The 25,863-nt window shown below is 42.0% G+C and overlaps 1 protein-coding gene across 3 annotated transcripts in view; it reads left to right on the forward strand.

Moving 5' to 3' along the window:
* Positions 1 to 25,863, forward strand: part of Mondo (MLX interacting protein mondo) — a 357,772-nt gene that overhangs the window by 323,278 nt on the left and 8,631 nt on the right. For 2 of the 3 annotated variants that reach the window (XM_070102299.1, XM_070102300.1), the window contains 3 exons: positions 16,214 to 16,472; positions 17,477 to 17,796; positions 22,620 to 22,735. In XM_070102299.1, coding sequence (XP_069958400.1) covers positions 16,214 to 16,472; positions 17,477 to 17,796; positions 22,620 to 22,735 — 695 coding nt within the window. The remainder of the gene's footprint in view (positions 1 to 16,213; positions 16,473 to 17,476; positions 17,797 to 22,619; positions 22,736 to 25,863) is intronic. The other variant, XM_070102301.1, reaches the window with a different exon arrangement.

Raw genomic sequence — 25,863 nt, forward strand, 5'->3', positions numbered from 1 at the left:
TGAAAGTATTTCGGGTTTCTTACATTTCTGCTTGAGATTTTTTGCTTCCTGTGTCTCCTGGTTTTTGTATGATGCATTTAGTTTTAGCTCAAGGTTCTCCATTTCTCTAACCAGTGTTTCCTTTGGTTGTTCATAAAGTTTGCATCATTTGAGAATTTGAGCGATTCATCGTCTTCACCTATAGAAGGAGCTTCTATAGGTTGAGATCGTTCACTCGAAGTACTGGGTCACATCCATTGTCGAAACGTTTTGCTTGCTTATCAGGCTTCTCCAGTCGAACATAATGGTGTATATCACTGGTATATAATACCGACAATATGATGAATTAGACACGTGCAACATCTGGGTATCTATTCATCAAGACTACGGTACTCAACACCTGCTCCTAGGCTGAGGGACTGACCTCATCTGCATCTTCAGTCTTCTGTATTATATTGATAAAGCCACTGGTTGGCGAAAAGTCTACAAACTAAAGATATCCAGATGTTGGATATGTTTCTAATTCATCATTGAACATAATGGTAACTAAATACTGGGGATAGTAGATAAGTTAGTTATTGGGGTTTGAAGCCTGTCGAATACACGAAGATCATTAAGGCTGCATTTGACTTGTTTACCACTAGTCAAGAATATTTTAATACCTTATATTCAGTGAGATACGCCTAATGATATATGTTGTGTGCTGGGAAGGAGTGAGGTCAGGTCTAGTGAGTTCAGGTGCTACTGAATGGCTGAGTGTGACCTTTACTAAGGTATAAGTTAGGCTGTTCCAAAAAAAGACATTTTACAAAGGTGATTTTTTTTAGAACTACTAGAATTGTTAGTTTTGTTAGAATTGAACGTTCTCTTAGACTTACTAGTTATGTTGTATTAGAATTCTTGGTGCTGTTATCTTAACAGCACCAAGTGCTGTTGTCTTAAGACAACAGTACTAATAATTCTAATCCCCTTCCGAGGTCACTGCCCCCGCGGCTTAATCCCAGATTAGGCTTCTTGGTTGCTTGCCTGATGAACTAGACTGTTCGACTTGGTTAATTAATGTTGTGTTAGAATTGTTAGTGGTGGTGTTATAATCTTGTGTAATTGAGGAGAGAAGAGGTTGACTGGCAGCTGTGGCCACAGCAGTGACCAACACGCACAAACATTACTTACAAAACTTGAAGGTCAAACACTTCTTGGAATTATCATTCTTAACTTCTAGGGAAGACATTGTTTATGCTTACATTGTGTGTATGTATGTCTATATGTGTGTATGCATGTTTGTACTCGCCTAGTTGTGGTTGCAGGGGTCGAGTCATAACTCCTGGCCCCTTGTGTGTGTGTCTGTGTGTGTGCGCTCAGCTATATGTAATTGTAGGGATCGATTCATAGCTCCTGGCCCCGTGTGTGTGTGTGTGTACTTAGCTGTATGTGGTTGTTGGGATCGATTCATAGCTCCTGGCCTTGTGTGTGTGTGTTAGAGAGAGAGAGAGGGAGGGAGGGATGTGCAGACGAAGTCAGTAGGCCTTAAACAAAAAAAAAATAATAATAATAATAAAATGCATTAAAATGGATAACTAGGGCATGGCTGCACATGTTCTGATATTTGATTAACTGTTTTTGCGCTAATTATGCATATGTACTCATGCTAAGACCTTGTATTACAGCACAATCATTCACGACTTTAACCAAACCCGAAGCTAGGTAAAGAATCATAGTTATTGAGTGTTGCGATGTTTATCATACTTATTTTCTCGACCCAAAAAATAACTATAATAAAAGGCACGGACAATGAATTAGTATCCATAAAAAGCTTGTTCTGAAGCGCATATCTTTTTTCGTTATTCTCGGTAGTAGCTGTTCGCAAAAAAAGAGAGGAACTGAATTTGGCTGATAATGTTTTTCGTGAGACTGGCATGTACTCGCCTATTTGTGGTTGCAAGAGTTGAGTCATAACTCTTGGCCCCGCCTCTTCACTGGTCGCTACTATGTCCTCTCCCTCCCTGCTCCACAAACTTTATCAAACTTCGTCTTAAAACTATGTATGGTTCCTGCCTCCACTACGTCACTTTCCAGACTATTCCACTGTCTGACAGCTCTGTGACTGAAGAAATACTTCCCTTCCTAACCTCCCTTTGACTCGTCTAAGTCTTCAACTTCCAATTGTGACCCCTTGTTCCTGGAACATCCTGTCTCTGTCCACCTTGTCATTTCCTCACAGTATTTTATGTCGTTATCATGTCTCCCCTAACCCTCCTGTCCTCCAGTGTCATCAGGCCGATTTCCCTTAACCTTTCTTCGTAGGACATTTCCCTTATTTCCGGGACTAGTCTTGTTGCAAACCTTTGCACTTTCTCTAACTTCTTGATGTGCTTGACCAGGTGTGGGTTCCAAGCTGGTGCTGCATACCCCAATATGGGCCTGACATACATGGTGTACAGAGTTTTGAACGATTCCCTACTAAGGTGTCGGAACGCTATTCTTAGGTTTGCCAGGCACCCATATGCTGCAGCAGTTATCTGGTTGATGTACACCTCAGGAGATGTGCTCAGTATTATACTCGCACCAAGATTCTGTGATGAGAATTGTAATCATAGTCAGCTGGATTAGCATATCCATGTAAATACATAGTAGGAGCAGCCAGTAGGGAGGGTTGGTGGGGTTGTCACTAGCAAATGAGGGAGGTGGGGGTGTGGCAGGAGGCAGTGTTTGCTTGAAGTGTTAACCAAGTGGTCCCAACACAGGCCCCTCAAGTTTGGTACATGCTAAGACTCTAAAGATCAACAGAAACAATGAACAAGGCACATGTGCAACACCTAGGTATTTATTATGAAGACACTTTGCTAACCATTTTTTTTTTAATTCAACAAAGAGCATGCACCCATTTATTGAACTGTTGGAGATGATCAGCAACATATGATTAAAACTTTCCAGGGTTACCTCAAACTAAGTTAAACACATCAGTGTGAGAAACAAGAGAATGGCAAGCATAGATGTGAACTCTGTTACAAATATACCCATAGAACTTCTTCGTAAAAAGATTATCAAGTACCTTGATCTTTCTGTCCATGCAGCGATTTCATTGATCTTGGTGAACTGTGCAAGTTTTAATATATTTTCTTATGGTAAATCTGTATAGGCAAAGTTTTGCCATGGCTGCTCTATGAAGATGACATCTTGTAGCATTTAGAAGGTTCAACATAACTGACATACAGCAGAGACTCATCACTGTTGAGCTTTCCATTAAATTCAGATTTGAAGAGAAATGTGAATACAAACTTCCCTTTTTTGCTCTACCCCTCAAGGAAGGTTCCTTGATGTTGGTGAGGGGCTCTTGATTTAGGGAATTGGATCTGTGCTCCAGTTCCCTGAATTAAGCCTGAATGCCTTCCACATCCCCCCCCCAGGCGCTGTATAATCCTCCGGGTTTAGCGCTTCCCCCTTGATTATAATAATAATAATTTCTTGCTCTACTGTGTAGCTTTAGCAATAAGCTGTCTTTCAAAGTGTACTGGAAACCAACTGATAAAGACAGTGTAATGAACTGTCATCAGTGTAATGCACAGAGTCATCATCATGTTCTTTCTGAGGCCTTACAGCGTATGTAGCCCTGAATATCTTGAAGTGAAACATGATTGAATTCACCAGATGTCCTCTAACTATACTTCCTCTCTTATTTCACCAATGATTAGACATGCTCAGCAGATCATCAGCACCCCTGGGATTAACAAACATCCAGAGTTTTGTTATTCTTACCAACTGGAAGGCGGCTAATAATACTTGAAAGTGCCTACTCTATCTGCAATCTTAAAGTAGTCACTACCTTCAGCACTACTGTGCTAACATTGAAGACTTAACCAGCAACAAATACTGAAGTGTAGCTGAAACCAAAGTTGGAGTTTATCATTCCTTATGAGAAAATATATATTGGAGTGACAACTAGAGACTGACTGACTGTAATGTATGCTAGTATACTCTAACCTATCCAAAGTCACAGAGTACAACTTGCATATGCCATTTTTTTTGTACATACATTTTATTACTATAAGCATATATGGACAACTAGTTTGCTCCTTAGATGTTCCATACTAAAATTAATTTTCCTGAGAACTGCTGTATTTAACTTCAATTAACTATACATATGCTAGACATTATTATTAAAATCAAAAGTTGCACTAAACCCATGAGGGGCATACAACACAGTGCAATTTCTACAGCTGTGTGGATTTTTGTGTTATATACGGGAGGGCCCTACTTATACAGCAGGTTAGGTTCCAGGCTACTGATGTAAAGCAAAAATTGCTGTAAAGTGAAACATTGCCTCTTTTCACTTTCAAATGCATATAAAAACCTGATAACATGTTTACACTATGTATATTAAGTGAGCAGTAGAGCTAGGCCTAAAAAATGCATACCTGGATTACCTGGAGGTTATTCCGGGGATCAACGCCCCCGCGGCCCGGTCCACGACCAGGCCTCCCGATGGATCAGGGCCTGATCAACTAGGCTGTTACTGCTGGCCGCACGCAGTCCGACGTACGAGCCACAGCCCGGCTGATCCAGCACTGACTTTAGGTATCTGTCCAGCTCTCTCTTGAAGGCAGCCAGGGGTTTATTGGCAATTCCCCTAATGCTTGATGGGAGGCTGTTGAACAGTCTTGAGCCCCGGACACTTATGGTGTTTTCTCTTAGTGTACCAATGGCGCCCCTACTTTTTATTGGCGGCATTTTGCATCGCCTGCCCAGTCTTTTACTTTCGTAGGGAGTGATTTCTGTGTGCAGATTTGGGACCATTCCTTCCAAGATTTTCCAAGTGTAGATTATGATATATCTCTCCCTCCTGCGTTCCAACGAGTACAAGTCAAGTGCTTCCAAGCGTTCCCAGTAGTTAAGGTGCTTGACAGAACTTATACGTGCAGTAAAGGATCTCTGTACACTCTCTAGATCTGCGATTTCACCTGCTTTGTATGGAGATGTTAATGTACAGCAGTATTCCAGCCTAGAGAGAACAAGTGATTTGAAAAGGATAATCATGGGCTTGGCATCTCTCGTTTTGAAAGTTCTCATTATCCATCCTATCATTTTCTTTGCACGTGCGATCGTGGCACTGTTGTGATCCTTGAAAGTGAGATCCTCAGACATTACTACTCCCAGGTCCCTTACATTATTTTTCCGCTCTATTGTATGGCCGGAGTCTGTAGTATACTCTGTTCTAGTTATTATCTCCTCCAGTTTTCCATAACTGAGTAGTTGGAATTTGTCCTCATTGAACATCATATAGTGAATTCGTTTAACAACGTGGTTTTAGGAACAGTACTCCATTGCTAAGTGAGGAAAAGCTGTACACTAGCAAAATGCCATAAAGTGAAGTGCTATAAAGCGGGGGCCCTCCTGTACTTAACCCTTTGAGAGTCGACAGGCCCTCTCCGAAACTCGTTCTCAGGGTCGGCCAAATTTAAAAAAAAAAAAAAAATATTTTCTCTTATGAAAAGATAGAGAATCTTTTCCCGATCATAAAGACACCAAAAGTTTGAAATTTGATAGAAAACTTACAAAATTATGCTCTCGCACCTCTTCAAGGGGGGCTCCTTGGCGTGGTGAAGAGGCTCTTGGTCTGAGGAATTAGCCCTGTCGGTCTTCTTCCTCAGACCGAACCTAATTACCCCCCATTCTCCCCTCCCCTATCCCATCCTCCCCATCCTCCCCTTTTTCCATTCCTCCTCCTCCTCCTCACCCCTCCCTTTTGCCCTTCCTCTTTTTAGCCTTCGTGATTTCTCCCACAGGCGCGCTAGTTCCTGGGTAGGGGAAAGGACACCGGGGTCCATCCCATTCCGTTGAGGTTTCTTGGCGGTGGCGTAGTTTGCCGTGGAATCTGGATTGCCTAGGGATGTCCCGATCCCTCTCCGGTATCCCGGAGTAGCTTTGGGTGTCTTTTGGGCGACGGGTGTATCTCTGGAAGCCACCTTTCGGATTCCGGGGGTGGTGGCTGAAGGAGGTATGCTTTGTGGCGGATATCCGGCCGCCCTCTCTTTTGTCCACCGAGGTAGCTCGGCAGATGTGAGGTTGCTATCCCAGATTGCTGGTTTACTGGCATGAAGGGTAGGGTATGGCACGGGTTCCATGCTGCATCTGCGCTACTAGGGGTGTCGAGTCCTCTTGGGCGCGGAGGGAGATTTCTGGCCCTTTCATTCCTCCTAGGAACTATCCCTCCCCGGTCCCCCCTTTTTTTTTTTCTTTTTTTTATTTTTATTTTCTTTTCTTCTTTCTTTTTTTTTCTTAAAAACAAAAAGAAAGAAGTAACCTAACCATGGCAGCCCTAGTCCATGAACCTGGTACCCCCGGGCCCCTTCTTGATACCGCACCCCGTTCTGACCCCGCCTCGTCTTTGGACCACTCTTCAGACATTCCCCATGCCTCTGTACCTATTGCCGGTGCTGTTTCCTCACCCGCTTCAGGTACTGAGGCCTCGACTGACTCCTTCGATTTATCAGACCTTCGCTCTCCTCTGACTATGCTTCCGGCCTCTCCCTCTACGGTGCGGCAATTTTCAAATCGCCGACCCGTTCCACGTCGGACCAACTCTGGTCCCACGCCTAAACGTCAACGACAATTACCTGCTGATGATACTTCTCCACCTTCACCTTCTCGTTCTTCTCAGAAACGATCGACACGTCCTTCACTACCTTTCCACGCTCAGTTTCAGACTGAACAGTGGACTAAATTCTTCACTTTACGACCAACTTCCTCTACTGCCTATCTTTCTGACCATAGTATTGGCAAGGCACTCCTACGCCATGTTGGTAAAGATATTTCTTTTCATGCTCTTAAGAGCGGTACGCGCATCATTACCGTACAGAATGCTACCCAGGCTCGTGAGCTCTCTCGTCTTTCCCATATAGATACTGTTCCTGTCACCCTTGAAAAACATCATTCCCTCAATTCTTGTAGTGGTACCGTTATTCTGCCCCATACCATAGTTCAACAAAATTTCCAGACATGTGGCACCGACATTCTAGAACAGCTGGAACTCCAAGATCTTCCAATCCTCAAGGTAGACACTTACGTTCTTCCTGCCCGTGGGCGGAGACGATACCCTAGCAATGTGGCTCGTTTAACTTTTGACAGCCGAGAACTCCCATCCTCCGTTTATATAGCAGGACATCGGTTACAAGTTCGAAAGGTGATCCCTACACCACAACAGTGTAGAAATTGCTGGCGATTTGGCCATCCAGCGAAATATTGCAGATCTATCGCCGAATGCCCAGTCTGTGGTGCCGATGACCATTCTAATACGTCTTGCAATCGATCTCCCTCTTGCCTTAACTGTCATGAGGCTCACCCTTCGTACTCTCGCCGTTGTCAGGTCTATTTAAACGAGCGGGAAATCCGTTACCTCAAAGAGACAGAAGGTCTCCCTTATGCCATGGCAGTTTCTCATCTCCGCCTCCAAGGGAGACTCCCACGTGTTTCTTATTCCCGTGTTTCAAAACGTCCCCCCACTTCTGGTATCCCATCTTCTACACCCACCTCTGTGGTTACCTCTCCCATAATCACTCCTGTATCTAATCCTTTTGCTGTCCTCGGCTCAGACGTCCCTACTTCAACGCCTCAGTCTAATCTCGCTTCTTCGAGTTCTCTCTTACAAGCCTCAGTATCGACGAGACCTCGTACGACACCTCTTCCCAATCGTCCCTCTACTTCTCAAAAGTCAAAAAAAGGTCCGGTAACACCTCCTACCCATCTTCCACCTCCTCATTTTACCCTCCCTGTCTCTGTCCCTAGTTCTTCCCCTCTCACTGGCTCAGTTACAAGTGCAGAGGTTCACCCTCCTCCTCGTAATGTACCTTCCTCCCCTGTTCCCTCCCAAGTTTCTTCCTCTTCTGCCACCTCCCAGGTTCCTGTCTCTTCTGTCCCCTGCCACGCTTCTCCAGTTCCCTCCACCCTTTCGCCCCCCCCTACCTTGGTACAGTCCAATACAGTTCCAATCTTTACTCATCCTCCCCCTACCATTCCCAATATTGTCTCCCATACGACATCTCTGAATTCCGAAACACTTGAAGCAATCTCTGAATATATTGCAGAGACCAAACCATCAATGGACACTGATCCACCTTCCGCTCTTTCTCTCTCCTCTGCTCCATCTGCGCAACTCCTTTCTTCACAGCGCACCGTTCCTTCGCTGCTTGAACATTTTCCACTGCCTCCGCATGTGGACTTTTCTAACCCTTCTAGTCCGTAGGAACCCTTACCTGCGGATTTCAAGTATCTTTATCATTGCCAATCATGGCCTTTTTACAGTGGAATATACGCGGCCTCAGGGGTAATCGGGGTGAGCTTCAGATGTTACTCTCCCAGTTTGCCCCTGTTGGTGTTTGCTTACAGGAACCAAAATTACACTCTGCTGTTATTTCTCACATCTCAGGCTATAATTTATTGTATTCTTCAGATCCTTTTCCTGATGGGACCTTTAATGAAAGTGCCCTTCTTCTCCGCACTGATATTCCGTACCATCAGCTATTTATTCATACTTCGCTGCATTACACAGCAGCCCGTATCCACTTACATAGGTGGTATACGCTCTGTTCTTTATATCTCTCTCCTTCTCGGGCATTATCTATTCCGGATTTTGCCTTCCTTGTTTCGTCATTACCGCCACCGATTCTGTTACTTGGTGATTTTAATGCCCACCATTTCCTCTGGGGAGGGTCTCACTGTGATTCCCGTGGAATTCAGTTAGAGGCTTTTCTTGCCACCCACCCCCTCCATGTTTTAAATACAGGTACTCACACCCATTTTGATCCTCGGACTCATACTCTCTCTTGCATCGATCTCTCAGTTTGCTCTTCCTCCGCCGCATTAGACTTTACTTGGTCTGTTCTCCCGGACTTACATGACAGTGATCATTTCCCAATCATTCTTACTTCCCCTTCATATTCGCCACCTCTTCGCACCCCACGCTGGCAATTTAATCGGGCAAATTGGAACCTTTACTCACACCTGACTGTTTTTAAAGAGGTTCCTTCTTCGTCCTCCATCGATGAGCTTTTACACCTCTTCTCGTCCTCCGTTTTCACCGCAGCTTCTCATTCTATACCCCAAACTTCGGGCAGGCATTCTCAGAAATGCGTGCCTTGGTGGTCTCCTGCTTGTGCTCGTGCAGTACGTTTGAAACGCGCTGCATGGGGCAGGTACCGGTACAATAGAACCACAGAGCGACTCCTTGATTTTAAACAGAAGCGTGCGATCGCTCGCCGTGTCATCCGTGACGCTAAACGCACTTGCTGGCGAGATTATGTCTCCACCATCACCTCTGCTTCCTCTATGAGTGCAGTCTGGAAAAAAGTACGAAAACTGAGTGGTAAATATTCTCCTGACCCGGCTCCTGTTCTGCGGGTTGCCGGTGTTGATATAGCAAACCCACTAGATGTTGCCAATGAAATTGGCAATCATCTGGTCCGTATTTCTCAGGGACTCCATCTATGCCCCTCATTTCTTTCCTCAAAGTCTGCCAGAGAGTTAGCACCCTTGGACTTTTCTTCTCTCAGAGAAGAACAGTATAATGTGCCTTTTACACTTCAAGAACTGGAGGCAACACTCTCAGCTTGTCGATCATCGGCAGCTGGGCCCGACGACATTCATATTCGTATGCTACAACATTTACATCAGTCAGCCCTTGCAGTCCTATTACGCCTTTACAATCTTATTTGGTCACAAGGAGTTCTTCCACAGCTGTGGAAATCCGCCATTGTTCTCCCTTTCCGCAAACCAGGCACTACGGGACATGAAACCTCCCACTATCGTCCCATTGCTCTTACCAGTGCAGTTTGCAAAGTAATGGAACGTCTAGTAAATAGACGTTTAGTGTGGTATTTAGAGACACACAACAGTCTCTCCACTCGTCAATATGGCTTTCGTAAGGGACGTTCTACCATAGACCCCTTACTGCGCTTGGATACGTATGTTCGTAATGCCTTTGCGAATAACCACTCAGTTATTGCCATATTTTTTGACCTTGAGAAGGCATATGACACAACTTGGAGGTATAATATTTTAGCCCAAGCCCACTCCTTAGGCCTTCGAGGCAATCTACCATCCTTCCTTAAGAACTTTTTAACTGACAGGCATTTCCGTGTTCGGGTTAATAATGTGCTCTCCCCGGACTTTGTCCAAGCTGAAGGTGTCCCCCAGGGATGTGTTCTGAGCACAACACTTTTTCTCCTTGCTATTAATGATTTGGCCTCTAGTCTTCCATCAAATATTTGGTCATCACTCTATGTTGATGACTTCGCTATTGCCTGTGCAGGCGCTGACTGTCACCTCCTTACAGTTTCTCTCCAGCATGCAGTCGACCGTGTTTCCAATTGGGCCACCACACATGGGTTTAAATTTTCCAGCACTAAAACCCACCAAATCACTTTCACTAGACGCTCTGTCATCTCTGATCATCCTTTGTACCTCTATGGCTCACGTATCCCTGAACGTGATACAGTCAAGTTTCTGGGCCTCCTCTTTGATCGTAGGTTATCCTGGAAACCTCACATTACCTCTCTGAAGGCAACTTGTCACAGCCGGCTGAACCTTCTTAAAACCCTTGCTCATCTTTCGTGGGGAGCTGATCGTCGAACCCTCCTTCACCTACATTCCACCCTTATTTTATCGAAACTTGATTATGGTGACCAGATCTATTCAGCGGCATCTCCTGCTACTCTCTCTAGCCTTAACCCCATTCATCACCAAGGATTACGTTTATGCCTTGGTGCTTTTCGCTCTTCCCCTGTCGAAAGCCTCTATGCAGAAGCGAACGTTCCATCCTTATCCGATCGCCGTGATGCCCATTGCCTGCGCTACTATGTACGCTCTCATGATCTCCGCAATCCTTCCATTTATAGAATGGTCACTGATATTAGTAGACATTCTTTATTTGTTCGCCGCCCCTGCTTACTCCGTCCCTTCTCTCTTCGCCTTCATTCGCTCTTGTCTTCTCTTCAACTACCACCTTTCTATGTACATGTAGCATCTCACTTTTCCCTACCCCCCTGGGAAGTTCCAGCTGTTCGAGTCTGTTCTTTCTCCCTCCCTTGCTCGAAAGCCCAACTGTCTACGGTCGCTTCCCGCTCTCTTTTTCTTGACCACTTTCACTCTCATTCTCATGCCATTGCTGTGTACACAGATGGCTCTAAGTCTTCTGACGGCGTAGGATTCGCAGCAGTGTTTCCGGACAGCGTCGTACAAGGGCATTTACTATCTTCAGCTAGTATTTTTACTGCTGAATTATATGCCATCCTTACAGCACTTATCCGTATTGCATCTATGCCTGTGTCATCATTTGTGGTTGTCTCAGACTCCCTTAGTGCTTTACAGGCTATACAAAAATTTGATACACCTCACCCCTTAGTCCTCCGTATCCAACTTTGGCTACGCCGCATCTTTACTAAGCATAAAGATATTGTTTTTTGTTGGGTCCCTGGTCATGTTGACGTACAGGGCAATGAACAGGCAGACACTGCTGCGCGGTCAGCAGTACATGACCTACCAGTTTCTTATAGAGGTATTCCATGTACGGACTATTTTGCTGTAATATCTTCCCACCTTCACACCCGTTGGCAACAACGTTGGTCTATTATGCTCGGCAACAAACTTCAGTCTATTAAACCGAGTATAGGTTACTGGCCGTCTTCTTATCACCAGTGTCGAGGTTGGGAGACTACTCTCTCCCGTCTTCGCATTGGCCATACTCGTCTTACTCATGGATATCTCATGGAGAGGCGTCTTGCTCCTCTCTGTGAGAATTGCCAAGCTCCATTATCAGTCAGCCACATTCTGTTGGACTGCCCACTTTATCAACGAGCACGCAGAATTTACCTCTGTCGTCGTCTTCGCCCCGCTGCTCTCTCTTTACCTTCCCTTCTCGCTGATGGACCCACCTTTCATCCGGACTCTCTCATTGACTTTTTGACAACGACTGACTTACTTCACAAATTCTGATACTTTCAGCCCTTTCTACTTGTATCTCTTGCTACCCTCTACCCCCGTACTATCCCCTGCCCCGCTGTTTTCTGTAACCTGCTGATCATCCCCCCTCCCTTCTGCCATCCAATTCCCTTGCTTCCTTCCCTACCCTGCAGCGCTGTATAGCCCTTGTGGCTTAGCGCTTCTTTTTGATTATAATAATAATAATAATATGCTCTCGCAAAGTTAGCTGTCTCGGCGATGTTTACGCATCGGCGATTTTGCCCACTTTGAGCCCCATTTTCGGCCAATTTCACTGTACTAGTCGACAAAAAACATGAATATTCCGCTAGAACTCCATTTTTTCTATGGAATGAGTGCAAGAAACCACCCATTTATAAATTCAACTATCCAGTACAGTGGTCAGAATTTAGCAATTTTGCCAATTTCACACAAATTTCAAAAGATGCCAATTTCCGAATAGGGTCCAGAATAAACAAGAAAGACATTCCTGGCACTAAAATGACATTTCCTCTAGTCATTAGTCACGTCTCAAGGCCCCTCTTATATTCTTTTGCTTTCCACTTTGAATTTTTATTCTCACAAAAAATATAAGATTTACTGTTATGCAGACTACTGCATTAGTGTAAAAAATGGTATAAATATTATTGGTGCACTTGTGAAAGAATATTAGACTCACCAGTTGACGTGTATTGCACGCTTGGCACGATTTGTTTACTTTTGAAGTTTGGTAAAAATCGAACATTTCTGCTACTTTGAGCTCAATTTCAAGGCACCTTTCATTGTAAAACCAGTCAAAATCATCTCAATTTCTGTAATATGTCTTCCATTCTATAAAATGAGACCAAGAAAACTAGAATACAACAATAAATACCATACGAAAATACACTGCAAAGTCGCTGATTTATTAAAAAAAATGGTCAAAGTTTTTTTTTTCTCATTATGCACTGTGTGCTGCAGGATTTTTTTTAGACTGTGCACACTGACCACATAGACCCATTCTTTCGTATGAAGGCCTACCAGCTTTCTCTCACTAGATTTGAGGCCGCTAGAATTTATGAGTACTAGTACGTCAAAAACCCCTACGCGTAAGACGTACTAGTACGACCAAAACCCTCAAAGGGTTAATATTGGTATTAAATAAGTGTTGTACAACTGAGCAACCCTGGTATTAGATTGGGTCCTTGCCATCGAGGGTAACCAGTTGTGTCTCACTAACTATACCACACACTTGTTCTGCCAGTCAGTATTGTCAGTATTTCCCTCAAATGAGTTCCGAAAATTGGTGTAAACTGACTTCGATAGGATAGTTTTAAATGACTTAGTAATCATTTAGTGACTTAGTAATCATTTAGTGACTTTAGTAAAAAACTTAAATTATTAGTTAATTTATGTTTTTACAGTACGTACATTAATATTGCCATATATTCTACAGTGGTACCTAGAGTTACGAACTTAATTTGTTCCAGAAGGCTGTTTGAGTGCCGATACCAAACGAATTTGTTCCCATAAGGAATAATGTAAATTAAATTAGTCCTTTTCAGACCCCCCAAAAATACCCTTACAAAAGCACTTACAAAATTATACTTACATAATTGTTTGAATTGGGAGCTGTTGAAAATTCAGGGTACCACTGTATTTAATATATAAATAATAAATTATATTAAACTTTTCAAGTGAATTAACCCTTTGACTGTCGCAGCCCAAATCCTGAGGCATCTCCTGGTGTCACAATATTTACAAAAAAAAAAAAAATTATTTTTTCTTATGATATGATAGAGAATCTTTTCACGATTGTAATGACACCAAAAGAATGAAATTTGATGGAAAACTGATGGAATTACGCTTTCGCAAAGTTAGCGACCTCAGCGATGTTTACGAATCGGCGATTTCGCCCACTTTGAGTCCTATTTTCAGCTTATTCCATTGTTCCAGTCGACCAAATTCATAGCTATTTCTTTAGATCTCCATTTTTTCTATCGATTGAGTACAAGAAACTGCCCATTTACTGATTTCAACTACCCAATAACGTGGTCAGAAATTTGCAATTTGGCCAATTTCACGAAAATTAAAAAATACGACAATTTCAAAATAGGGTCCAGAATAAACAAGGCAGACATTCCTGGCTCTAAAATAACATTTTCTTTGTTCATCAGTCATGTCTCCAGGCCCCTCTGATATTACTCTTGCTTTCTATTTTAAATTTTTATTCAAACAAAAAATAGAAGATTTACTGTTATGCAGACTACTGCAATATTGTAATACAATGTAATTGTATAAATAATGTCAACCCATTCATGACTGCATATCAGAATGGCTACTTGGACATTTATTGGAAAATGACATCATTTGTTTACTTTTGAATATCGGCAAAAATCAAACATTTCCCCTACTTTGAGCTCCATTTCAAGGTTCTTTTCATAGTAAAATCAATCAAAATCACCTCTATTTCTATAATATGTTTTCCATTCTATCAAATGAGACCAAGAAAACGAGAATATAACCATAAATACTATACGAAAATAGACCACAAAGTCAGCATTTTAATCCAAAAAAACGCTCGGAGTTTTTTCTCTCATTATTCGCTGTGTGCTCCAGGATTTTTTTATATGGTGCACACTGACCACACAGGCCCAGTCTCTCGCATGTGGGCCTACCAGCTTTCTCCTGCGTGATTTGAAGCCGCTAGAATTTATAAGTACATATACAGTATATCAAAAACAGTGGCTCGTAAGACGTATATATACAACCAAAACAGTGAAAGGGTTAAGTAATTACTGTATTTTACAACAAACAAGATACTCTAGTGTCAAGGATGCCCCCACTTCCCCCTCCCCAATTCTGATTGATTAAGTTGTTGTAAAAAAGATAAATGGTACTTAGGCCTCCAAGACTGGGTGAATTCTCAACACTTATGTTGGGAAAAAAAATAGCATCTTCATTGGTGTAAAATATAGCAGTTGATATTCTTTGATTTATTCATGCCCAGATAATGTGATATTAAGCCTTAAGAATCACAAGTATAAGTACGCCTGCTGCATAGGCTGTTAATCATGGCAACATACAGTGGTAACTCGGGATATCAACAGCTCAAAACGCGAACAATTATGTAAGTGTATTTATGTTAGTGCTTTTGTAGGTGTATTTTTTGGTGTCTGAAAAGGATTAATCTAATTTACAATATTCCTTATGGGAACAAATTCTTTCGGTATCAGCACTCGAACAGCCTTCTGGAACGAAATAAGTTCATATCCCGAGGTACCACTGTACACAGGAATAGCCAAAAACATCTGATGAAGTGGAATGATGTTCAACCTGTCAGCAAGGATGAAGATTTACATAAACACTTTTTTGTCTAGGAACTGCAATACAGATATGCAAAGCATGATTGGTTTTGATATCTCCAGTGTTTGACCAAACATCATTTTAGGCCATCAAAACACAACCATCAGGTGGTATTATTAATCTGGTGTAGCCACTGTTAGACCAGTGCTGGGTATCAGTGGTTAAGCAACCCCTTTATTACTGAGGTCATATACTGCACCCATGGCTAAGCATCTACTAGCTTTCTGGAGCTAGAGTTTCCCTCTCAATTTAAAAGAGCAAAGAATTTTTTTTGTGCTTTTGTGATTCTGGCAAAGCTAAAGAATAAATTTGTGTAAACCTGAAGAAAAATTGCTTATTGTTGTACATGTATTTGTTAGTATGCTTGGCCTGCATTACCTTTGTTACTAAACAAAAACAGGGGAAACTGTGAAAAAGGAAAGCAGCTATTGTGGCACCAGCATACAAGGTGCCTCCAGCAGGAGTAACACGCCAGTGCCCAACTTGCACGACACATGTTAACGTCACTGTTTTTCTTTATTTTTGTGTACAGCCTCTCCTCACTTAGTGACATACTCATTTACCGATGACTCAGACTTAGGATGGGCTCTCTGACCAGTATGCATACCTAAATAGTGTATGTTAGAACTGATTTCCTCTATTCTGTTTATTACAATACGTATACAGTACACTACTGTATAAACATTTAAAAATATACTAAAAATGTTATAAATGGTGCAAAAGTGACATTAAAACTATCAAAGATGGTTGATACAAACCCACTACCATTATAGTATGATCCTTGCTTAGTGACGAATTCATTTACCAATGTGGTCTCAGGAACAGAACTCCATTGTTAAGTGAGGAGAGGCTGTAATTTAATTTATAATGGAAATTATTATGCACAGTTTTAATATTGCCTTTTTTCTCTCTCCCTCAGTCTTTACCAAGGCGAAGATCACACAGTTCTGGTAGCGGCAATAGCAGCAGTGGATTAATAGGTACACCATCCTTAGCACCTCACCAGGTTATCAGTTCTGTTACAGCCACAACTCTTCCACAACTTGCCCCAGCTCCATCATCATCAGTCACCATTCAGGGTTCTGGCCCATCCCTGGTGTCTACACCTGTGATAGCTTCAGTACAGGCGGCTAATTCTCCTGCTGGCTCAGCTCTACTTGCTCAACTTCTTACTTCAGGTTAGAAGGGAAAGCAAGAGACAGTTCATTGGAATAGGGGTGACAGGAAAACAGTACTGCATGGTAGGTGTGTTACATAGATTGGTAGACAGCAACCATCCGGGAAAGTACCACCATCCTGTCTGATGAGTGCGAAATGTAAACCTGATCATTTTTTTTTTCTTTACATCGGCAGAATTGCTGCTCTTTTCTTGCTGTCTCATAAACATATAAGTTTTACAGACTTCTACTTATATTCAATATACACATTTCATTTAGTTTTGTGTGTGTTTCTTAATAGTTTTTAATCCTGTAATAGTTCCTTTATAACATTTACAGCCTGACTTGATACTGTGCTGTAAAGATAATTCCCAGAGCCTCTAACAGATAGGCCAAAATACTTAGTTTTTGCTTTAACTTTGTAAGTTGTCGTATGAATTGGTACACAAATAACTCGCACATAGGAGAATAAAGCGTGACGATGTTTCAATCTGACTTGGATCATTACCTAGTCAATGTTCTAAGTCAGACTGAAACATCGTCATAAGTTCCAGTCTCTTATTTATGGGTTATTACGTATTGTTCCAGTCATGGTATTTTGCCTTCTTATTCTTTTCCATATGAATGAGGGTTAATAAAAGAAAGAAGTTTAATAAGTATTAAAGAATAAGGAACAGTGCCATAGTTCAAATAGTTTATTTTTAACCCACAAGTATTGATTTTTCTAAAGTTTAATTTTGTACTTATTTGAATAGTAAAGTGAATATTGAATAAAAAGGCACAATACCTTGACTGGAACAAAACTCAGTATCTTGCACATAGGAGAAATAAACTTACGATGACATTTCAGTCTGATTGGACCATTAACTAGTCACACACTAGTCCACGTTGGACCAAAACATCATCATAATTTTCTTTCTCCTATGTGCAGGTTATTTGCGTAAAGTGAATATATTTTACTTCAACTAATATTTTATTTAATTCCTAGCAGCATTTAATGTATCGAGACTGTTATCCTTTTCTAGGCTCATATCCGGTTACTTCCTGTCAGTCAATCAGTGGCAAACAGTTTGCTAGCATCACCAGTGCTGGTCAGTTGAATAATTTGAGAAGCAACAGCATGACAGTGGACTGTTGCAACAGTGTTAAGACACCTCTTGTGATACCTGGTGTTATCACAGGTAATGGGAGTGCAAGTAGCAGTTGCAACAGCAGTAACAGCAGCATCTGCAGCCTCAGCAATAATAACAGTATGAAGCCAGTAGTGACTGCTGCTCTTATTGTGCCTCCCATCACCCTTTCTGCTGTGACACCATCAACGCTCAAGACCCAATCCTTCTCCCAGGTCAGTGCACTTGTGGTAATCTCTTAATGAGTCTTCATATCAAATTCTAAGTTCTACTTTTTACACAAGTTTAACTTGAGGTTTTTAACTAAACTTGCCAAAAGTATTTTTTGTTTAACTAGAGTTAATATACCAAAGTTATGCATGTGTATACTATAAATATGGCATATACAGTGGACCCCCGCATAGCGATATTAATCCGTGCAAGAGAGCTCATTGTTATGCGAAATTATCGTTATGCGAATGAATTTTCCCCATAAGAAATAATGGAAATCAAATTAATCCGTGCAAGACACCCAAAAGTATGAAAAAAAAATTTTACCACATGAAATATACTTTTTCCTACACACACAGAGAAGGATACATGCACAATAGTAGAGTAGTACATGCACAATATATATTGTGCATGTACTACTCTACTAAATGAAGAATAAATGACACTTACCTTTATTGAAGATGCAGCAATGACTGATGAGACACTGTCCTGGGAGTGCCTTTTCCTCCTGAGTACTGTAGGTCCTGTTTGGCATTTTCTTCCAGAACAGGCCTTATCACACTGTGTATGCCACTACGATTCTTAAATCTCTCAAACCAACCTTTGCTGGCTTTAAATTCACCAATATGAGCACTAGTTCCAGGCATTTTTCCCTGTTCACCTGGGTGTTAGTGCATCCTGGGTGTTAGTTGCATCCTGGGAGACAAGATTAAGGACCCCAATGGAAATAAGTTAGACAGTCTTCGATGACACTGACTTTTTTGGGTTATCCTGGGTGGCAAATCCTCTGGGGTTAATTGTTTCTTGGTATTCTCAATAAGCCACACCAACAACAGTGCTACAGCAGCAGCAGCTGACAGTGCTACAGCAGCAGCAGACGGTACTACAGCAGCAGCAGACGGTACTACAGCAGCAGCAGCTGACGGTGGTACAACAGCAGCAGCAGCTGACGGTGGTACAACAGCAGCTAATGGTGGTACAACAGCAGCAGACGATGCTACAGCAGCAGCAGACGATGCTACAGCAGCAGCAGACGATGCTACAGCAGCAACAGACGGTACTACAGCAGCAGCAGCAGCAGCAGCTGACAGTGCAGCAGCAGCAGCAGCTGACGGTGGTACAGCAGCAGCTGTACCACCAATAGTAGCGATGGTTGATTGGGGTTTATTATACAACCTGGCCAGCTCGGAGACACGCACTCCACTTTCATACTTATCAATGATCTTTTTCTTCATCTCTATAGTAATTCTCACCCTTATTGCTGTAGGGTTGGCACTAGAAGCTTTCTTGGGGCCCATGGTCACTTATTTTGCAGATAAAATCACCAAAAACACTGTAATAATACGAAATGTTCCGATTGTATGCTTGGATGTTACCACGGAGGCTGGCTGGTAAACAATGCCACCAGCGGAACATGTGAGCGTGGCTCAGGCCGCACATAGACACGTCTCAGACGAACAGCGTTGAGCGGGTTTTTTAGCGGTATGCGAAGCAAAATCTTGGCGATAAAATGTAGCGGTATGTGGATTTAACGTTATGTAAGGCCAACGGTATGCGGGGGTCCACTGTACATAACTGTTTTTGCTTGAATTTTTTACTTAGTTTATGATTAAAATTTTTACCTTGTTTCATTACCCGTATATTTTAATTACCATTGAGTATTTTTTAAATTTTGTTTTATATGAAAATACAGCACAGTATTATTATTATCCAGAGGGCTGAGGAGGGGTTATTGAGATGGTTCGGACATGTAGAGGGAATGGAACAAAATAGAATGACTTCGAGAGTGTATAAATCTGTAGTGGATGGAAGGCGGGGTAAGGGTCAGCCTCGGAAAGGTTGAAGGGAGGGAGTAAAGGAGGTTTTGTGTGCGAGGGGCTTGGACTTCCAGCAAGCATGTGTGAGCATGTTAGATAGCGAATAGAAACAAATGGTGTTTAGGACTTGATGTGCTGTTGGAGTGTGAGCAAGGTAACATTTATGAAGGGATTCAGGAAAACTGGCAGGCCAGACTTGAGTCTTGGAGATGGGAAGTACAGTTCCTGCACTCTGAAGGAGGGGTGTTAATGTTGCTGCTTTATAACTGTAGTGTAAGTACACCTCTGGCAAGAGTGATGGAGTGAATAATGATGAAAGCTTTTTTTTGGGGGGCCACCCTGCCTTGGTGGGAAATGGCCAGTGTGTTAATAAATAAAATTAGTGTGGCTTTTGTATGTAACCAGTACACAGTAATCCTGTAGCACTTTAATTTCTATACAGTGGACCCTCGCATAACGATTACCTCCGAATGCGACCAATTATGTAAGTGTATTTACGTAAGTGCGTTGAATGAATTTATGTAAGTGTGATGAATGAAACATTAACAGCGTAACACTTACCTTTATTGGAGATTCTTCTTAGTGTATGGGAGACTGGAGGAGGAGAGAGAGTGGATTGTTTATAGTTTGGAAGGGGAATCCCCTTCCATCAACACCTCAGGTACCATTTGCTTTTCTGGGGTTGCTTCTCTTCTCTGTTTCTTAATGCCACTAGGACCACCTTGAGTCACTGGAGTCCTGTCTCACAAAATAACTGTGGAGAGAGCTCTGTTTCTGGCATCTCTTTAACACTTCCCTAAAATGGGCCAAGACTTTGTCACTGTACATGTTGCCAACCTGGCTTGCAACAACCTTGTTAGGGTGATGTTTCTCCATAAAGCTTTCCATCTTACCCCACATAGTAAAAATCTCTTTAATTTCTGAAGAAGGCACCTTCTTCCATCTCTCTTCCTCCTCCTCTGCAGCAAGATTCTGAGCTGCGATGTGTTGCTCTTCCTGCTGAAGCTCTTGCAGCTCCTCAGGGATGAGCTCTTCATTGTGGTCTTCCACCAATTCTTCCACATCCTCCAAACTCACATCCAACCCCATGGAACTCCCCAGTGCCACAATTGATTTTACAACAGACATAGGCTCATTAGGGTCAGTCCCAAATCCTTCAAAATCCCTCTTGTCGACACAATCTGGCCACAATTTTCTCCAGGCAGAGTTCAAAGTCCTGGTAGTCACTCCCTCCCAAGCCATACCTATAAGAGTTATGGAGTGGAGGATGCTGAAGTGTTGTCTCCAAAATTTCCTTAGGGTCAAGTGAGTGTCTGTGGTCACAGTCAAGCACCTGTGAAACATTGCTTTTGTGTAGAGTTTTTTAAAGTTTGCAATAACCTGCTGGTCCATGGGTTGGAGGAGAGGAGTGGTATTCGGGGGCAAGAACTTGACTGTGATGAACCCAAAATCCTCGAAAATTAGGTCATCCAAGTTTGGAGGATGAGCAGGTGCATTGTCCATTACTAGCACGCACTTGAGATCCAATTTCTTTTCCAGGAGATATTCCTTCACACTAGGGCCAAACACTTCATTGAACCACTCGACAAAAATTTCCCTCGTGACCCATGCCTTACTATTAGATTTCCAAAACACACACAATTTACTCTTCATAACATTGTTTTTCCTGAACACTCTGGGATTTTCAGAATGGTTCACTAGTAATGGCTTCACTTTGAAATCCCCACTAGCATTAGCGCAGAACATTAGCGTCAGCCTGTCTTTCATAGGCTTATGTCCTGGCATTGCCTTTTCCTCTTGTGTAATGAAGGTCCTCTTTGGCATTTTCTTCCAAAAGAGGCCCCTGTTTCGTCACAATTGAACACTTGTTCAGGTTTCAGTCCTTCACTGTTTATGTACTCCTGGAATTCATGCACATATTTTTCAGCCGCCTTGTGGTCTGAACTGGCAGCCTCGCCATGCCTTACCACACTGTGTATGCCAGTACGGTTCTTAAATCTCTCAAACTAGCCTTTGCTGGCCTTAAATTCACTCGCTTCACCACTATTTGCAGGCAATTTTACCAAATCTTCATGCAACTGCCTAGTCTTTTCACAAATAAACGAAGTCATAAGAGTATCTCCTGCTAATTGTTTCTCATTTATCCACACCAATAATTTCTTCTCAACCTCTTCCAGTACTGGTGATCTCATTTTTGTCAGCATAGTTACTCCCTTTGCAACAACAGCATCCTTTATTTCATTTTTCTTGCCCATTATGGAACATAAGGTTGTGTAGGGTTTCTTAACATCCTGGACAGTTCGGCCACACTTGTACCACTTTCATATTGTTCAATGATGGTTTTCTTAAATTCAATCGTATTTCTCACCTTCTTTACCACAGGCTTGGCACTAGGAGCTTTCTTTGGAGCCATGGTAGCTTATTTAGTACTTGCAAGCACTAAAATAAATGGAATATTATGAAATATTTCGCTGGAGCACGCGGGGGGACCTTCGCTCACTGGTAAACAATGCCAGACTGGCTGCCGCCCTGGCCCACGCCGTGCGTACGTGTCCCGGACGAACTACGACTCGCGAGTCAACCTATGAAAAGCTAGTCCATGTTTATACAAAAATACCCCTATGATTGGCGAATTTTACGATTGCCGGGAACTACGAAAAGCGGGGGACCACTGTATATGTATGTGTAGTGTGACCTAAGTGTAAGTAGAAGTAGCAAGACATACCTGAAATCTTGCATGTTCATGAGACAGAAAAAAGGACACCAGCAATCCTACCGTCATGTAAAACAATTACAGGCATTCGTTTTACTCACTTGGCAGGATGGTAGTACCTCCCTGAGCAGTTGCTGTCTACCAACCTACTACCTAGGTGTAGTCAAAATATTTTAATTTTAAGGGTAAGCATTAAATAGTCTGAAAAATCATAAATTATCATCAGTGTCAATTAAAAATGTGATAATTGATGTATTTTTACATAAAAATTTATTTTGCTAATTTTCTTTTCTTCCAGGTTTCTCCCTGGAGCCCATGTTCACCACAGGGAATAGTGAAACATTCTCCACCACATCCAGAACCTACCTCCCCTCTAATGATGAATGTCCCGTCACCACCTAACAAATCTTTTAGGTAGGTAGAAATATGTTTCAGGGTACTATAATTATTTATACAGTATATATCTTTATTTATATCCTGTTTTTACCTTTTTCGATGTGTATGGCCAAGTTGGTCTTGTATATTGTTATCCAAAACTTCAAATAATATTTTTTTCATTTTGGTGTGAAGAGCAATATTTCAGAACTATTTCATATTGTGCATGTAATCATTCTATAATATCTAGTGTATAATAATACTGTACAATTGAACTGATGTGCGTATAAGTGAACAAGAATTTTTTTTTTTTTTTAACAAGTCGGCTGTCTCCCACCGAGGCAGGGTCACCCAAAAAGAAAGAAAATCCACAAAAAGAAAATACTTTCATCATTCAACACTTTCACCTCACACATAATCACTGTTTTTGCAGGTGCCCAGAATACAACAGTTTAGAAGTATATACATATAAAAAATACACAATATATCCCTCCAAACTGCCAATATCCCAAACCCCTCCTTTAGAGTGCAGCCATTGTACTTCCCATTTCCAGGACTAAAATCCGGTTATATAAAATAACCGGTTTTCCCGATTCACTTCACTAAATATTACCCTGTTCACACTCCACCAACTCGTCAGGTCCCAAATACTATTCGTCTCTATTCACTTCTGTCTAACACACTCAAGCACGCTTGCTGGAAGTCCAAACCCCTTGCCCACAACACCTCCTTTACCCCCTCCAACCTTTTTGAGGACGACCCCTACCCCGCCTTCCTTTCCCCTACAGATTTATACACTCCATGTCATTCTACTTTGATCCATTCTCTCTAAATGACCAAACCACCTCAACAAACCCTCTTCATCCCTCTGGCTAATACTGTTATTAACTCCACACCTCCTAATTTCCACACTCTGAATTTTCTGCATAATATTTACACCACACATAGCCCTTAGACAGGACATCTCAATTGCCTCCTCGCTGCAGCATTTACAACCCAAGCTTCACACCCATATAACAGTGTTGGTACTACTATACTTTCACACATTCCCTTCTTTGCCTCCATAGATAACATTTTTTGCCTCTACATATACCTCAATGCACCACTCACTTTTTTTCCTTCATCAATTCTATGATTAACCTCATCCTTCATAAATCCATCCGCTGACACGTCAACTCCCAAATATCTCAAAACATTCACTTCTTCCCTACTCCTCCTCCCCAATTTGATATCCAATTTTTCTTTATCTAAATCATTTGATACTCTCATCACCTTACTCTTTTCTATGTTCACTTTCAACTTTCTACCTTTACACACACTCGCAAATTCGTCCACTAACCTTTGCAATTTTTCTTTAGAATCTCCCATAAACACAGTATCATCAGCAAAAAGTAACTGTGTCAATTCCCATTTTGTATGTAATTCCCCATAATTTAATCCCACCCCTCTCCTGAACACCCTAGCATTTTCTTCTTTTACAACCCCATCTATAAATATATTACACAACCATGGTGACATTACACATCCCTGTCTAAGACCTACTTTTACCAGGAAACAGTCTCCCTCTCTTCTGCACACCCTAACCTGAGCCTTACTATCCTCATAAAAACTCTTTACAACATTTAGTAACTTACCACCTATTCCATATACTTGCAACATCTGCCACATTGCTCCCCTATCCACTCTATCATATGCCTTTTCTAAATCCATAAATGCAATAAAAACTTCCCTGCCTTTATCTAAATACTGCTCACATATGTGCTTCAATGTAAACACTTGATCTACACATCCCCTACCCACTCTGAAGCCTCCCTGCTCATCCGCAATTCTACATTCTCTTACCTCTAATTCTTTCCATAATAACCCTACTGTACACTTTTCCTGGTATACTCAATAAACTTATTCCTCTATAGTTTTTACAATCTCTTTTGTCCCCTTTCCCTTTATATAAAGGGACTATATACACTCTCTGCCAATCCTTAGGTACCTTCCCCTCTTTCATACATTTATTAAACAATAATTCCAACCACTCTAACACTGTTCCCCCTGCTTATAACATTTCTGTCATGATGGTATACCTCCCTGGCCAGTGCATGAAATTACTGCTTCCCTTTCTTCATCCACATTTAAAAGTTCCTCAAAATATTCTCTCCATCTACCCAAAATCTCCATCTCCCTATCTACTAACTCCCCTACTCTGTTTTTAACTGACAAATCCATTCGTTCCCTAGGCTTTCTTAACTTGTTTAACTTACTCCAAAATTTTTTCTTATTTTCATGAAAATTTTTTGACAGTACCTCTCTCACTCTATCATCTGCTCTCCTTTTGCACTCTCTTCACCTTTCTTTTACTCTCCATATACTCTGCTCTTCTTATAACACTTCTGCTTTGTAAATACCTCTCATAAGCTACCTTTTTCTCTTTTAACACACCCTTTACTTCATCATTCCACCAATCACTCCTCTTTCCTCTTGCACCCACCCTCCTATAACCACAAACTTCTGCCCCACATTCTAATATTGCATTTTTAAAACTATTTTAACCCTCTTCACCCCCCCCCCACTACTCATACCTGCACCAGCCCACCTTTCTGCCAATTTTTTTTTTTTTTCCAACAAGTCGGCCATCTCCCACCGAGGCAGGGTGACCCAAAAAAGAAAGAAAATACTTTCATCATCATTCAACACTTTCACCACACTCAGAATACAACAGTTTAGAAGCATACATATATAAAGATACACAACATATCCCTCCAAACTGCCAATATCCCAAACCCCTCCTTTAAAGTGCAGGCATTGTACTTCCCATTTCCAGGACTCAAGTCCGACTACATGAAAATAACCGGTTTCCCTGAATCCCTTCACTAAATATTACCCTGCTCACACTCCAACAGATCATCAGGTCCCAAGTACCATTTCTCTCCATTCAGTCCTATCTAACACGCTCACGCACGCTTGCTGGAAGTCCAAGCCCCTTGCCCACAAAACCTCCTTTACCCCCTCTCTCCAACCCTTTCGAGGACGACCCCTACCCCGCCTTCCTTCCCCTATAGATTTATATGCTTTCCATGTCATTCTACTTTGATCTATTCTCTCTAAATGACCAAACCACCTCAACAACCCCTCTTCTGCCCTCTGACTAATACTTTTATTAACTCCACACCTTT

This window comes from Cherax quadricarinatus, chromosome 81, assembly GCF_038502225.1.
Source record: "Cherax quadricarinatus isolate ZL_2023a chromosome 81, ASM3850222v1, whole genome shotgun sequence".
Classification (NCBI taxonomy): Eukaryota; Metazoa; Arthropoda; class Malacostraca; order Decapoda; family Parastacidae; genus Cherax; species Cherax quadricarinatus.